Source organism: Hyperolius riggenbachi, chromosome 1 (assembly GCF_040937935.1).
Source record: "Hyperolius riggenbachi isolate aHypRig1 chromosome 1, aHypRig1.pri, whole genome shotgun sequence".
NCBI classification, from domain to species: domain Eukaryota; kingdom Metazoa; phylum Chordata; class Amphibia; order Anura; family Hyperoliidae; genus Hyperolius; species Hyperolius riggenbachi.
Window position 1 is genome coordinate 310,828,233 of NC_090646.1, and position 16,015 is coordinate 310,844,247.

The 16,015-nt window shown below is 45.0% G+C and overlaps 1 protein-coding gene across 9 annotated transcripts in view; it reads right to left on the minus strand.

The window, feature by feature from the left end:
* The window catches only part of ADGRL3 (adhesion G protein-coupled receptor L3), a 2,975,920-nt gene that overhangs the window by 2,082,232 nt on the left and 877,673 nt on the right, over positions 1–16,015 (minus strand). For 8 of the 9 annotated variants that reach the window (XM_068233821.1, XM_068233820.1, XM_068233818.1 and 5 more), the window contains exon 6: positions 7,854–7,916. The exons of the other annotated variant lie outside the window; for it this stretch is intronic. In XM_068233821.1, coding sequence (XP_068089922.1) covers positions 7,854–7,916 — 63 coding nt within the window. The remainder of the gene's footprint in view (positions 1–7,853; positions 7,917–16,015) is intronic. 9 annotated transcript variants of the gene reach the window in all.

A 16,015-nucleotide genomic window follows, 5' to 3' on the forward strand; every position in this document is an offset into this window, starting at 1 on the left:
AGGGGAGCCCCTTTAGGGAGTGAGTGAGTGCCAGGGGAGCCCCTTTAGGGAGTGAGTGAGTGCCAGGGGAGCCCCTTTAGGGAGTGAGTGAGTGCCAGGGGAGCCCCTTTAGGGAGTGAGTGAGTGCCAGGGAGCCCCTTTAGGGAGTGAGTGAGTGACAGGGAGCCCCTTTAGGGAGTGAGTGACAGGGAGCCCCTTTAGGGAGTGAGTGAGTGACAGGGAGCCCCTTTAGGGAGTGAGTGAGTGACAGGGAGCCCCTTTAGGGAGTGGGTGCGTGCCAGGGAGCCCCTTTAGGGAGTGAGTGCGTGCCAGGGAGCCCCTTTAGGGAGTGAGTGAGTGACAGGGAGCCCCTTTAGGGAGTGAGTGAGTGACAGGGAGCCCCTTTAGGGAGTGAGTGAGTGACAGGGAGCCCCTTTAGGGAGTGAGTGCGTGCCAGGGAGCCCCTTTAGTGAGTGAGTGACAGGGAGGCCCCCTCTCTAGCCGCCGCCGCTCCCCCCCCCCCTACCTCTCAGCAGACCTCAGGATCAGCGGCGACCCGACCAGATGTACGAGCGGGCGCTGGACGCACCCGCTCTATATGCGGAAGTGATGTCACTTCCGCATATCAGTGCGGGCGCTGGGTCCTAGCGCCCGCACGATTGGTCGCCGGCTCGCCGCCTGATCCTGAGGTCTGAGACGCGGCGGCGGCGGCTGGAGGGAGCCGCTGACAGAGGGGGCAGCGGCGGCCGGGAGATCCGTGGCACCCCAGGAAAGATTGGGGGCACGTGCCCCCCTAAAACAGGGCTAGCGACGCCCCTGCCGGCTGCAGTATACTGTCAATATAAATACCCAGTGGTTTCATCAGAGAGTCAGAGGCTGACACTCTATAGCTTTGTCGGTGCATTCCTTTCCTTTGCAGTGATGTTATGAGCAGTTTTATACTTATTATGTTCCCAGGACAACTCTAAAGAATGTAATACTGTCTTTTCAAAAATCTCCAAAGTGGCATTTTGAATGGGTGCTTCTAATTTACTTCCTTATCTTAATCTCATCGGAATTCCATCATCAGTGCTAATAATAGCTCTATTTAAACGGTTCACAGGTTCTTTCTGATGATGCCACAAACGCCATTTCATTTTGCGTATAAACTTATACAAATCAACCTTAATGTCAAAGATCTCTTGATAAAAACTGGGAGCAAAACTAAGTCCTCGATTGAGGGCAGTCAATTCTGCTTTGTCAAAATCCCTCTTTGAGATATTAATTACAAGTCCCTGACCTTCTATTGAAGTAACATCACTCCAGCTATCAGCATATGGGAACCCACCTAAAGAATCAATATGATCCACAATACTCACGATCTCTGTAGAGGCATGGGAGATCAGCGCTACCGGCGATTCTGGCTCCGTGTGACCCGCATTATTGCAGCTGACGGCGGCGGGCGCTGGGCTGTAAAATGAGCCCTGTTGGGGGATGGTTTCCTCCTGGCCGAGTCGTTGGAGCGCAGTGCTAGCGTGCACACGTCGTCTGTGTCTCCTCCACCTGCATCTACGGAGGCTCCTACGGGAAAAAAAGTCTAGCGCCCCCTGGCTGTTCCACTTCAGATTCAGACTCAGCTTGATTCCTATAAGGTCCTGGCACTGCTCCTCCAAATCCCCTTCTTCCTCTGCGCTGTGCTCTTCTAATTAAACTCCAGGTGTAGACTGTCTCTGAGTTGATGAGACAGGTTGGGGACAGTGAAACTTATACAGCTTTATTGTGTGACCCGTCATTAACGATTAAGACTGAAATCAGTGAGTTGGTAACTGGGGCTTATGATGAAGGATTGATATCCAACAAGTTGAAACTTGCACTGCTTAAGGAACACTATCGGGTACCTGTGCTTTATACTTTACCTAAGGTGCATAAAGATCCTATTAATCTGCCAGGTCGCCCAATAGTGTCAGCCTCTGACTCTCTGATGGAACCACTTGGTATTTATATTGACAGTATACTGCAGCCGGTGGTTAAAGCTAATCCTTGCTGTCTACAGGACACTACTAATTTTTTGAATTTTTTGGACAGGATAGATACCACTGACATCAAATACCTTGTGCGTTTGGACGTGGTGAGTCTATATACCAATATACCTCATATTGAGGCCTTGGAATCAATAGGTCATTACAGTGTAATACTGACTCCCGCATCAATGTCCTTTTTGTCATGGACTTGTTACGCCTATGTCTTCGCTCAAACTATTTCAGGGTGCAAAAACATTTCTTTCTGCAAATGTGCGGTGTCCCAATGGGGGCCCCATATGCACCGACGTTGGCTAACATTTTCATGGGAGAATTTGAGACAAGACACATTCTAGGTAGCAACATTTTCAATAAATTTGGCACTGCATACTGTCGCTTTATAGACGATCTGTTCTTTTGCTGGAGGGGATCTGAGGAATGCCTGAGGAGTTTTGTGGAAGATTTAAACACCGTTCACAATACGATCAAGTTCACTTTGGAATTTCATGCTAGCAATTTACATTCCCTAGATGTTGATGTGTACTTTGATGGAACTGTTTTTCACACCAATTTATACAGGAAAAAAACGGATAGAAATAATGCTCTGTTAGCAAGCAGCTGTCACCCTCCCTCCTTGGTAAGAGGCCTCCCAAAGAGCCAATTCATACGGCTAGACGTATCACGTCAAGCGATGAGGGCTATTCTAAACAGGCGATAGATTGACGCATAATTTTATAAAAAGAGGTTATAAAAAGGAAGAGGTAGAGCGAACAGCACAGACAGTGGCTTTATTGGATAGAAAAGAACTGAGACAAAAGAAATGTAGTCACCAGCAGAACAGGGGAGTCCAGTATATTTCCATGTTTGATAATCACGCAAGATTAGTCAGAAAAAGCATTCTTGACAATTGGACCCTTATAGAGGCGGACCCTGTTCTGTTGAAAGTGTTTCCCATCCCTTCATCTTTTGTATACAGAAAAGGAAAGAGCATAAGGGATATGCTGGTTAAAGCTGATGTGAAGAAGAAAAATTCAGGCCAGAAAGATACTTTTATACCTAAAATATTGGGAACATTCCCGTGTCTCAGCTGCCAGAACTGTTCCAGCGTTATAAAAGGTGATTACATCAGACACCCAATGAAAGGAACTAAAATCAAAGTGAACGTGAACTTCTCCTGTGTGACGCCTAATGTAATTTATTTATTAAAATGCCCATGCGGCATGGGGTACGTAGCACAGACTACGAAACCTGTACGCGTTAGAATTAATGAGCACCGTAGTGACATCAGGTTGTATGGAAAATATTATAACGACCCTAATAAAAAAATTGACTCCCCTGTAGGTAAGCACTTCTTTGAATGCAACCACAGAGTGAGTGACTTACAATGGTGCGTACTGGAGAAGGTGTTAACCAGCACACGTGTGGACGAACAGACCGCTCTATTGAGGCGTGAGAACAGATGGATCGACAAGCTGAGTACACTAACTCTGAATGGACTTAATGAGGACTTTAATTTGAGATGTTTTTTGTAGCAACTTTTTGCTGTAATTTATGTACTGTCTCTTTAAATTGGCCGCGCTCTCAATCTTTTAGTATTAAGGTTGTGCCCGCCCTATTTTTCTATTATGTGAGTCTTATATATGTGAGAGGCACAGACTAACCAGCAAGCTCATGGTGACCCAGAACTCATTGGGGTGTGTAAGGGACTACAATGGTCCTAAAAGCCCCCTTACTAAGATGTTAAGAAAAACAAAAGTTTGCTTTCCTAAAACAGAAAGAATTTGCGATAATTCAGGTTGGAGTGAGCTCAAGATGTCTCCCAGGCACCACTGCTGAATATATGCAAATTAACCATTGTACCCTTAGAAGCTAAACACACCTCCAGAACCGCTGGAATGCAATCATGTGTCAGCTTGTTAATATGTACAGAGCCATAATAATCCAACATGCATACAGACTGTTTCGGATTGTTTGATCCTCATCAGTGCATGGCATGGATTAATTTGGCTCTATGGAGTAGGGCTTGTAAATCCGAGAGGCACAGACTAACCAGCAAGCTCATGGTGACCCAGAACTCATTGGGGTGTGTAAGGGACTACAATGGTCCTAAAAGCCCCCTTACTAAGATGTTAAGAAAAACAAAAGTTTGCTTTCCTAAAACAGAAAGAATTTGCGATAATTCAGGTTGGAGTGAGCTCAAGATGTCTCCCAGGCACCACTGCTGAATATATGCAAATTAACCATTGTTAATTTGCATTAACATTAACAATGGTTAATTTGCATATATTCAGCAGTGGTGCCTGGGAGACATCTTGAGCTCACTCCAACCTGAATTATCGCAAATTCTTTCTGTTTTAGGAAAGCAAACTTTTGTTTTTCTTATATATGTGAGCACTGATTGTATTTGGTAACTGTATGAATCCGCTCAGCTGGCTGCACAGGCAGACAGCTGTTTGACCATTCCTTGTGTCTGAGGGATGCAGGTCTCTGGATAAGAGACCTGGCTCTGTCTTGCAAGTTCCAGACCTGCTCTTCTGCTGAGAGATTTGCATACATTGGTTATGCAAATCATCTAGCTGCTGGCAGTATAAAGGTTGGGATTACCCACAATCCTTTGCTGGTCATTCCTTCAGGGTTTGTTGAAACACTCCTAGAGTGTCAGCCATGCTATTTCTTGTTAAAGGTATCTTAGAGTAATTCGTGGAACTGTACTAGGCAGTTTCCTAGTGCAGTTAGATTGCATATCTGTTTTGTCTGTCTGTTGCGATTGTCCTGTCCCAGCGGTGGTCAACAGGAAATCGTTCTGTTTGTCTGGGTGCTAACCGGGGCAGCGGTTGCTACCGGTAGCCCCTTCTGATCTGTCTTGCCTGGATTGCACTAGCCCTGCGCTAGTGCTGTGGATCCTTCCATTCTGTTTTCCTGGATCGCACTAGCCTCTAGCGGTAGTGCTGTGGATCCTTCTGATCTATCTTGCCTGGATCGCACTAGCCTTGCGTTAGTGCTGTGGATCCTTCTGTGCTGTTTTCCTGGAGTATAGCCTGGAGCAGCGGTTGCTACCAGCTATCTCATCTGCCTGCCTTGCTTGGATCGCACTAGCCCCTAGCGGTAGTGGCTGTGGATCCTTCCTAGCTTATTCCTGTTTTCCGTTTGTCTGTCTTGTCTGATACGAACGCTTACTGTAGGTTCGGTGAGGTAACCGTTAAGCAAGCGCTCGCGTTCTCTGTTTCGTGTTTGTCTGTCGGTGGTTAGTTAGGCGTGCTTGTCTCTTTTGTGCTTAACACGCGGAGACCGCGCTGTAAACGCGTTCGCTGTTGCGAATGAGTGCGGTGTTCGCGTTTAGTTAGCGTTTGTTATTTTCGTTGTTTTCTCATTGTTGTTTGCTGCGCCTTTTCTCCTCTCGTGCCCTGTCCTTTTTATGGCTGGTGTCTCTTGGCAATCGCCATTCTCTGCGATTGCGTTCTTGCTTTGGTTTCTGCTGATGTGTGTTCACAGTCGCTGGGTACACATTCATCCTATATCTGTGCTCTTTCTCTTTAAGGGCTGTTCAGCCCTGCGTGTCTTAGATCTGTACAATCCCCATCTGGCATCTGTGGCCGTGCAGCGATTGTGCTAGTCTGCACTCCACAGCGCCATCTGCTGGTGGGAATTGCCCTCTACTGGTGCTTACACCAAAGCTGGGTTCCCCCCTTCATACGCTTGTGGAGGATTTCCGCCGTGTCAGCGCACGCCATGTGCGCTGAACACGGAGATATCCCACAATCGTTACAGTAACACTTGATAAAGGCCTCTGGCCGAAACGTTGTGTTTCTAGCTGCTATGGCACAATAAATATTCTGCTATAATTGCAAAAATCCAGGTAGAGACCCAGTCTTCCTTTCACTTTGCTAAGCTTCCTGTGCACCTCGTTGGATCTCGGTGCTGACTGGTTGACTCCCTGGTACTAATTTTAAGTTCTGCAGTAGAGCTATTGGACTCTTTTTTCTGTTGGGTGATTGGGTGCAAACAGGGGTCTGAGGGGGCGATCGGGGGGGGGGGGGGGGAGGTTGAGGGGTGCTGTGGGCGATCAGGGGGAAGGATCAGCGTGCTTGGGTGCTTACTAGAGGGGCTGCTTCCTGCCCTGGTGGTCCTTGATCACTGGGACCACCAGGGCAGGAGGCAGCCTGTATAATAAACTTTGTATACATTACAAAGTGTATTATACACTTTGTAGCGGCAGATCGGGTCACTCCTAAATAGCCGGTGGGTTGACGTCGCGGGTGGGCAGAGCCTAATGCCGGCAGATGCGCGCGTATCTGTACGCGTGATCCCTGGCAATTCAGTCCCCCAGGACCTGACACCTATCGGCATTACGCGGTTCCTGGGGGTGCCACTTTGTCGCCGCCCATCGGTAGTGGGCGGTCGGCAAGTGGTTAAAGAGTAACTGTTAGGAAAAAAAAGCAAATTTAAAGAAATACTGAAGCGAGACTAAATCTCGCTTCAGCTCTCATATATAGCAGGGGCACGTGTGCCCCTGCTAAAACGCCGCTATCCTGCGGCTAAACGAGGGTCCCTGACCCCCCAACCCACCCCCCGCAAAAGTTGGTCGCAAAGGTTGGTCGTAGAATATGCTTCCTAGAGGCAGGGCTAACGGCTGCAGCCCTGCCTCTCAGCACGTCTATCAGACGCGCATCGCCGCCTCTCCTCCGCCCCTCTCAGTGAAGGAAGACTGAGAGGGGCGGGGGAGAGGCGGAGATACTCGCTGACAGACGCGCGTGGGGCAGGGCTGCGGCGGTTAGCCCTGCCCCAATGCGGAAGCGCTCCCCCGCATTACGGAGGGGATTTGGGGGGACAGGGACCCCCGTTAAGCCCCGGGATAGCGGCGTTTTAGCAGGGGCACACGTGCCCCTGCTATATATGAGGTCTGAAGCGAGATCTATTCTCGCTTCAGACTCTCTTTAAATCTGTATTCTCCTGTGTTAAATAGTTTAGAAGGTAGCCAAAAGGGCAATACTGAAGTTAAAAATCTATCTTACTTTTTTGTCGGCAGAATAGCAATCGTCTTTGCAGAGCATGCTGGGAGGTTTTTTTCTCTCTACTGCCCTCCCTGTTCCTCCCCTTCACACAGAGAGAGAGACCGGGAGCAGAGTACATCTCCACCGCAGTTTCCTCTGTCGCTGTGCATCTCTCTCTCTACTGCTCGTGATTCCTATCATGTGACTCGCCATGTGAGAAGGCATCCGCACCTGTTTCAGGGGGAGAAGAATATTGCACAGGCTCCTGCTGGGGGCGGTGGGGATGAGAGCTGACAGGGGACAGCATCCAATCAGAGAGGAAGCAGCCAATCAGGCTGCAGTAAAGAATTAGTAAGGGATAGGGAAATGAAGGGGAGGAACAGGGAGGGCAGTAGAGAGAAAAAAAACTCCCAGCATGCTCTGCAACTTCTCTTTTGCGGCTCTGTGTACTCCTTAGGAGCCTGGGGGGGGGGGGGGTGGTCAGGCAGACATCTGCACCTGTTTCTGGAGGGGGGGAGGCATGAAGACATCCGCAGCTTGGTGGGAGTGTCTGAGGACTGGGAGTTGGGAGGGCTACTGCATACTAAATCAGGAGGAAGAGTGGAAGCAGGGTAAGGGAGGATATTACATCACGATTGGCTTCAGACACAGACAGTCAAAGGTGGAACCTGTCAGGAACTGTCAGGAACATAAATCTCTGTATATACTATGTAAAAATTGACTGAAATCAAAACATGGACAGTGTAATGCATATGTTACGTAAGTAAAGCCAGTATTTATCTACTGATATATGTGGGTTTTTTTTCTCTGAGACCCTATACTTAACACTTCCTCTTTAAAACACATAAGAAGAGGATAATTTACAATCTAGAATACAAAAACATACCTCTAGATGGAGATCTGTCTATGTTTGAATCAATATGATTTGAAGGAACATAAGAAATGTAGCCTAAAAGAAAATAAAATATTATTAGTAAAAGTGTGTCTGCACTATTATTATTATTATTATTATTATTATTATTATTAAACAATTGTATTGAATTTCCAAGATTAAAACAAACAGCAATGCTTAAATTGTACCAGAGATCAAAAGAACTAAAAATTTGATACTTACCCAGAGCTTAGTCAGGTCCAGTCTGGGTCTTCTGCGCATGTGCGGACCTCCCACGTATGTTCAGTAGACCGACTGAGCCAGTTACTGGGACTGATCGCAGCTGAACAGCAGACCTCGGGAGGACGGTGTGGGACTCAGGCAAGCTTATGGGGCTGGAGGAAGCCCCGGGTAAGTATCAATCCTTAGTTCTTTTGATCTCTGGTTTACTTTAACAGTGAACTGATCATGCAAAATGAATCTCATATAAACCATGGTCATATACATGGAATCAAATATACAAAGTTTCTTGCAAATCGAATAGGAATATGGACTAGCTATAGCGATCACCCAGACACAGTGAGAACAGTATGACACAGGAAAATTACCACAACATCCTAAATTAATTGTTTACAGCCAAAGGAATAATCCTTTAGACTGAGTCAACTATACTAGGCGTTATGTTCAGGTTACCAATGGCCAATTCCGTATTATGTAACCAAGAGCCCCAGACTTTTGACCCTGCTCCTCTCACTATCCATGTCAACTGATATAAGGGAAGAGCTGAATTAACTAATTGTTTCCATAGAACCAAAGGAGGCTCTCTATGGCCTTCTTCCATTCTAATGTGACAGGTTTTTTTTAGCATAGAAAAAAAAGATGTCTAACAAAGTTTTTTTTGTTTTTTTTATTACCCAGAATCCCACATCAATGAGAGATAGGAACTCAGGTAATTTGGGATTACTCCATAAGCGAACACTCAATGAAATATTAAAGTCATCCTCTCCAACCAGTGCCTGGCATTTATGAAAAATACGTAGAGAATACCTCAAAATATCTATACCCTATGAGACTAAGGTCGGCTTTTATCCCACCGAGCGATGGGAAAGGTGACAAAAGAATTTAGGAACATAACAGGAAGAGACGAGGTGGCGGAGCTTGCCATGGAGGCGTGAGGACATGCTTGGGCAGAACTCCTCATGCAGAGAATTGGAACCAGCCATAAAACTGCTTCTATCTTTCCACAGCTCTCTATAAAGTATGCCTGGAGAATTCAGGAAGAAATCTACTACCTCTAAATCACAAAGAAAGGAAGAGCTGACCCAGCAAACCGTCACAAAGTTCCTGAATACCCGCGCCGCGGAAAAGCAACATAAGAAGCTCTAACTCCAAGGAAGGCAGTAGTGAAGCTACTATCGGGTCCCTAAATTAAATTTGGGACTTTCTGCACAGCCTGCTGACCACAAGTGATCTCTCCGAACTGACTGATAAAATCACGACTACCAAAGGGGAAGACTTGCAAGAGCTAAGCGCGGTGGTGACAGAAAACAGCAACCGCATTGCCAGAGTTGAAGCTACCATTGAAACCATGCAAACAGAACTGGCAAACCTGAAGGCAGATCACAAGAAAAAGTGAACGTTAAATGCCACACTTAGAACAGGCATGGAGGATTTACAGAACCGTAGCCGTAGAAATAATATACGGATCTGGGGACTCCCTGAGTCAGTTTCCACCAAACAACTTCTTACTACGGTTACATCCATTTTCAATGGCCTCCTGAGAAACCCAGATGACACCGCCATTAGAATCGACAGGATTCATCGGGCTCTACGCCCCATACCAGCCGATACTGAACCCCCACGTGATGTGATATGTAGAATTCACCACTTCACGCTCAAGGAGAACATCATGCAGGCTGTCAGGAAACGAGTTGAAGTAATCCATGAAGGGTCCCAGCTCAGTTTCTTCCAAGATCTAGCCCAACACAGAGCCCTTCAGCCACTTCTGAAGTCACTTCAGGAACAAGGAGCGAGCTATAAATGGGGATTTCCATTCCAAGTACAAACCACCAGAAATGAGAAATCATACATTCTACGCACCCCATCAGACTTACCGGAGCTATTCAAATCCTTAGATCTTCTAGAGGTGGAAGTTCCGGAATGGAATCCCGAGCAAATATTCTCAGGCCTGTTGCAACGGACCCGCCGTCAGAAGCAACTATGAAACAACCCAGCTGGCGGAACCTAATCGATGACTACCTTGTATCGATCTCCAATTCCAGATAAGTAGGGGTGACTTCCTACGGGCTGGGGCATAAGTTAGGTGGGGAGGGGGGATGTTTATGGGATACTATTATACGTATGGAAACTTGTATACTAAGTGTGACGCACTTCATTTTGAAGAGAAAATGGCGGACGTTAGTCCTCAATTTATCTGATCCCCACAACTAAGAGCTAGAAGAGGGGATATCTGCTTCGAGCTGGGTTGTAGCTTAGGTTGGGAGGGGGAATTCTATGGATGGGATGCCATGGGGCCATTTGAAAGATATTATTCCAGTGCTGTGACGCACTTTATCTTTCTTGAAAAATAGAGGGGTAAAATCGGTGCCTACAGCGGAATATCATATTCTAATTCGACGCAGAATCTTATATTCTCAACACTAGCCTAAATACACACAGCCATGTAGAGAACTCTCACCAGGAGAAGCCCTTGCCTATATGAACTACTAACTCTACATCGCAACACGTATAGCAGCTCAGTTAGCTATTAAATATATGTCTGTTACATATTAAATGTATGCTATTAGCATGGAAAATAGTAATATTACAAAAATGTAGAAATGCTAACCAAAGTGAAATGCATATTAACTATGTTCCATCTACTGCAGCTAGTTATATATAGAATGAGCTATGTAATATTGCTTTAATCGCTATATCTTTTCATATCACGTTAGTTTGTAGGCTGATGGTACATACAGCTTTATACATGCAACATCAAAAGGGAAAACAGATTTTTTTTTCAAGCATAAATACATGTCATTGAGATGCCTTATGTAAAACATCTCGATGACATGTATTTATGCTTGAAAAAAAATCTGTTTTCCCTTTTGATGTTGCATGTATAAAGCTGTCTGTACCATCAGCCTGCAAACTAAAAGGATGTAAACCTGACGAAGGCTGCAAGGCCGAAAGCTTGTTTATTTTTATTCATTTGTAGTTAGCCAATAAATGGTATCATCCGGATTTAAAACTTCTTGCTTTTACTGATGGCTAACATGGTACAATACCCTACTGCTACTTTTCATATCACCTAAAACATTTTATACCTCCATTATAAACCCGGGTGGATTTTATTCAAGAGCTAACTGTCATATGAGAAATTAGGAATATATAGATGCTTGGGGATAGTAGAGAGACTACTAAACTGCAACAAAGCTGTGGTATAATGTCATTGCCCAGTAATTGGCCTCACGGTAGGCGACAGCTGGCTGTAGTTTATATAACCTAGTCAGAGGCTCTGGTGCCAACCCTCCCTAACCCATATAATTCAGATGAGAGATATAACATCCTATTTCCAACACATTGAAACATAGTCGATCCCCCCAACGTATCTGCATGCTGACGGCCTCCTAGCATATACAGTGGCTTGCAAAAGTATTCAGTCCCCTTGAAGTTTTCCATATTTTGTCACATTACTGCCACAAAGCTGAACCAATTTTATTGGAATTCCACATGAAAGACCAATACAAAGTGGTGCACACGTGAGAAGTGGAACTAAAATCATACAGGATTCCAAACATTTTTTACAAATAAATAACTGCAAAGTGGGGTGTGCGTAATTATTCAGCCCCCTGAGTCAATACTTTATAGAACCACCTTTTGCTGGAATTACAGCTGCCAGTCTTTTACGGTATGCCTCTACCAGCTTTGCACATCTAGAGACTGAAATCCTTGCCCATTCTTCTTTGCAAAACAGCTCCAGCTCAGTCAGATTAGCTAGACAGCGTTTGTGAACAGCAGTTTTCAGATCTTGCCACAGATTCTCGATTGGATTTAAATCTGGACTTTGACTGGGTCATTCTAACACATGGATATGTTTTGTTTTAAACCATTCCATTGTTGCCCTGGCTTTATGTTTAGGGTCGTTGTCCTGCTGGAAGGTGAACCTCCGCCCCAGTCTCAAGTCTTTTGCAGACTCCAAGAGGTTTTCTTCCAAGACTGCCCTGTATTTGGCTCCATCCATCTTCCAATCAACTCTGACCAGCTTCCCTGTCCCTGCTGAAGAGAAGCACCCCCAGAGCATGATGCTGCCACCACCATATTTGACAGTGGGGATGGTGTGTTCAGAGTGATGTGCAGTGTTAGTTTTCTGCCACACATAGCGTTTTGCATTTTGGCCAAAAAGTTCCATTTTGGTCTCATCTGACCAGAGCACCTTCTTCCACATGTTTACTGTGTCCCCCACATGGCTTGTGGCAAACTGCAAACGGGACTTCTTATGCTTTTCTGTTAACAATGGCTTTCTTCTTGCTACTCTTCCATAAAGGCCAACTTTGTGCAGTGCACGACTAATAGTTGTCCTATGGACAGATTCCCCCACCTGAGCTGTAGATCTCTGCAGCTCGTCCAGAGTCACCATGGGCCTCTTGACTGCATTTCTGATCAGCACTCTCCTTGTTCGGCCTGTGAGTTTAGGTGGACGGCTTGTCTTGGTAGGTTTACAGTTGTGCCATACTCCTTCCATTTCTGAATGATCGCTTGAACAGTGCTCCGTGGGATGTTCAAGGCTTTGGAAATATTTTTGTAGCCTAAGCCTGCTTTAAATTTCTCAATAACTTTATCCCTGACCTGTCTGGTGTGTTCTTTGAACTTCATGGTGTTGTTGCTCCCAATATTCTCTTAGACAACCTCTGAGGCCATCGCAGAGCAGCTGTATTTGTACAGACATTAGATTACACACAGGTGCACTCTATTTAGCCATTAGCACTCATCAGGCAATGCCTATGGGCAACTGACTGCACTCAGACCAAAGGGGGCTGAATAATTATGCACATCCCACTTTGCAGTTATTGATTTGTACAAAATGTTTGGAATCATGTATGATTTTCGTTCCACTTCTCACGTGTACACCACTTTGTACTGGTCTATCACATGGAATTCCAATAAAATTGATTCGTGTTTGTGGCAGTAATGTGACAAAATGTGGAAAACTTCAAGGGGGCCGAATACTTTTGCAAGCCACTGTAAGCAATAGCCACCTTTCATTAGGACCCAGGTATGTCCAAACATGCCACTTTATGTCCCCCTGAAGTCAGCTTCTTTTAATGTTGGCTCCTATAACACTGCCCACACAATGGGAGTTGGATTTGGATCACCTACCCAAACTTAGCACCCAAAGAAACCCCTTCCTGAAAGATAATAATCTGAACATTTGTATAGTGCTTTTCTCCTGTCGGACTCAAAGCGCTCAAGAGCTGCAGCCACTGGGACGCGCTCAAGAGGCCACCCTGCAGTGTTAGGGAGTGTTGCCTTGAACTCCTTACTGAATAGATACTTGACCTAGCCAGGATTTGAACCCTGGTCTCCCATGTCAAAGGCAGAGCCCTTAACCAGTACACTATCCAGCCACTGCCTGAGAAAAAGAGAGATCTAGAGAAAAAAAAATATGAATAGAGACTAATGAAAATGTTCACACTCAGGTTGGTTTTCGTTATATATTTTCCTAATATAGGATTGTACAATGTTTATTTAGCTACTAATGAGTGAGGAGTTGTTGCTATGGTAACATTTGCCATGAGTTCTTCTTTCCCAAATAGGGCAGCCTTCAAGGCTGATAATCACAAAGTGATGAAAACTTATTTCATAAAAATACTTGTTTTTTGTTCTTAGTTTGGTTATGGTTATCGGGTATCTCAGAGTTTGCAAACAAAGAGATGGAAGATATATACTAAGATGACACAGCTAAAAATAGTGTTGATTAATGCCAAAGGGCAAAATATACCAGAAAAATGCACTGCATTACTAGATGATATGTGGAAACAGAGAGCTAATATTGTCCTGATACAGGAGACGCATTTTAAAGGTGATTCCATCCCACGCCTTACTGAAAAACACTTCCAGTCAATACAGGTTAGTAATTCCCCTATTTCTAAATCAAAAGGAGCGGCCATCTTAATAGCCAAACACCTCCCAGTTACTAACATCGAAACACTGATGGACGATCAGGGCAGATACATAATGCTAAAAGGGATAATTAATGAACAAAAACACACAATCTGCTGAGTATATACCCCTAGCATTGATCAAGTGTCCTTTCTGTTAAAATTGCTGGAGACTCTGGATTCCTTTAAGGAGGGAAGTGTAATTATTGGTGGCGACCTAAATGTTGCTTTAAATCCTAGCTTAAATACTTCCCATGGGAAATCTTCCATCTCTTTTCACAAAATTAACAGACTCAGGAAGGCTCTACAGGAAATACAACTTATAGACTCCTGGAAATGTTGAATCCCCAGTCAAGATATTATACTTTTACTCGGCCTTGCACACAATCTATACGAGAATTGATTACCTATTAATATCTCATAACTTGCTTTCTGATACGCTTAAAACAGACATTGGCGTGATCTCTTATTCAGGCCATGCCCCGGTCTCCATTGAGCTTTATAGCAGCCCTAAGAGGGGGAAGCCATTTGACTGGAGACTCAACACTTCATGCTATCAGACAGAGAAACTGCTGATCTGATTGACAAAGGGCTTGATTCACAAAGCGGTGCTAACTGTTAGCACGCCTGTGAAAACCCCCTTAGCACGTCTATATGAGCTTTTCGCGCGTAAAACTTTACGCGCGCACTGCACATAGCGCATGGCGCTCCGCGCGAAGTGCCCATTAAAGCCTATGGACTTAGCACGCGCATAGGACTTTGCGCGCGCATAGGACTTTGCGTGCGCAAAACTTTGCGCACAAAACTTTGTGCGCGATCTGATTGAGAAATCTGGTGCTAACCTACTTAGCCCCCTGGTTAGCACGTCTAAAGACTTTAGACGTGCTAAGTAGGTTAGCACCGCTTTGTGAATCAAGCCCCAAGAATTGCAATCGTACTTTAGGCTCAACACCACTGATGACGTGCCTTGTTGGACGGTCTGGGAAGCACATAAGTGTGTTATCAGGGGATATTTGATTCAATTGGGTACCAAACTCAAAAAACAACAGGAGAAATAATTACTCGATCTGACTGCTGTGATCCAGACCCTTGAGCAAAAGCACAAAGGATCTCTGGCGCCCCAGGATTTGATTCAATTATCAGATGCTAGAAATTCTGTTATGAGAATTATGAAAGCTAAAACACTAAGAACTGCACATAGATGTCAGAATGCTTTTTACTTAAATGGTAAAAAACCTGGGAAACTTCTCGCTCGAGCAATTAGACTACAGCAACAAAGAAACTATGTCCCACAGATTCTAGAGGCTAAATCGCGAAAACATGTCCGCAATGAGTCTATAGCACATGTGTTCAGAGACTTCTACTATAAACTCTATAACTTGCGGGGGGAGCCCAGAGGGGGTAGAGAGAGACACATAAGAGATACGATGAAACAATACCTAGCTGAATCCAAGATGCCTTCATTTCTAGCTGGATGGTGTAATGGTTAAGGGCTCTGCCTCTGACACAGGAGACCAGGGTTCGAATCTCGGCTCTGCCTGTTCAGTAAGCCATCACCTATTCAGTAGGAGACCTTTGGCAAGTCTCCCTAACACTGCTACTGCCTATAAAGCGCCCTAGTGGCTGCTGCTCTGGCGCTTTGAGTCCGCCAGGAGAAAAGCGTGATATAAATGTTATTTGTCTTGTTTTGTCATATCTATCTGCATTGTGTTGTGTCTATCTGCAATGTGTTGTGTATCTTATTGCTATTACCTGTATTGTTGTATCTATTGTCTATTACCTGTATTGTTCTGTCATTGTCTGTAATCCTATTTATTGTACAGCGCTGCGTAATATGTTGGCGCTATATAAATCTAATAAATAATAATAGACACATGATATGGTAAAAGCCATGGAGGAGGAAATTACCGAAGATGAAATAGCCCAAGTCATAACTAACATTAAATCGGGCAAGGCTCCAGGACCTGATGATCTGCCAATAGAGTACTACAAACATTTTAAATCTATTTTGATCCC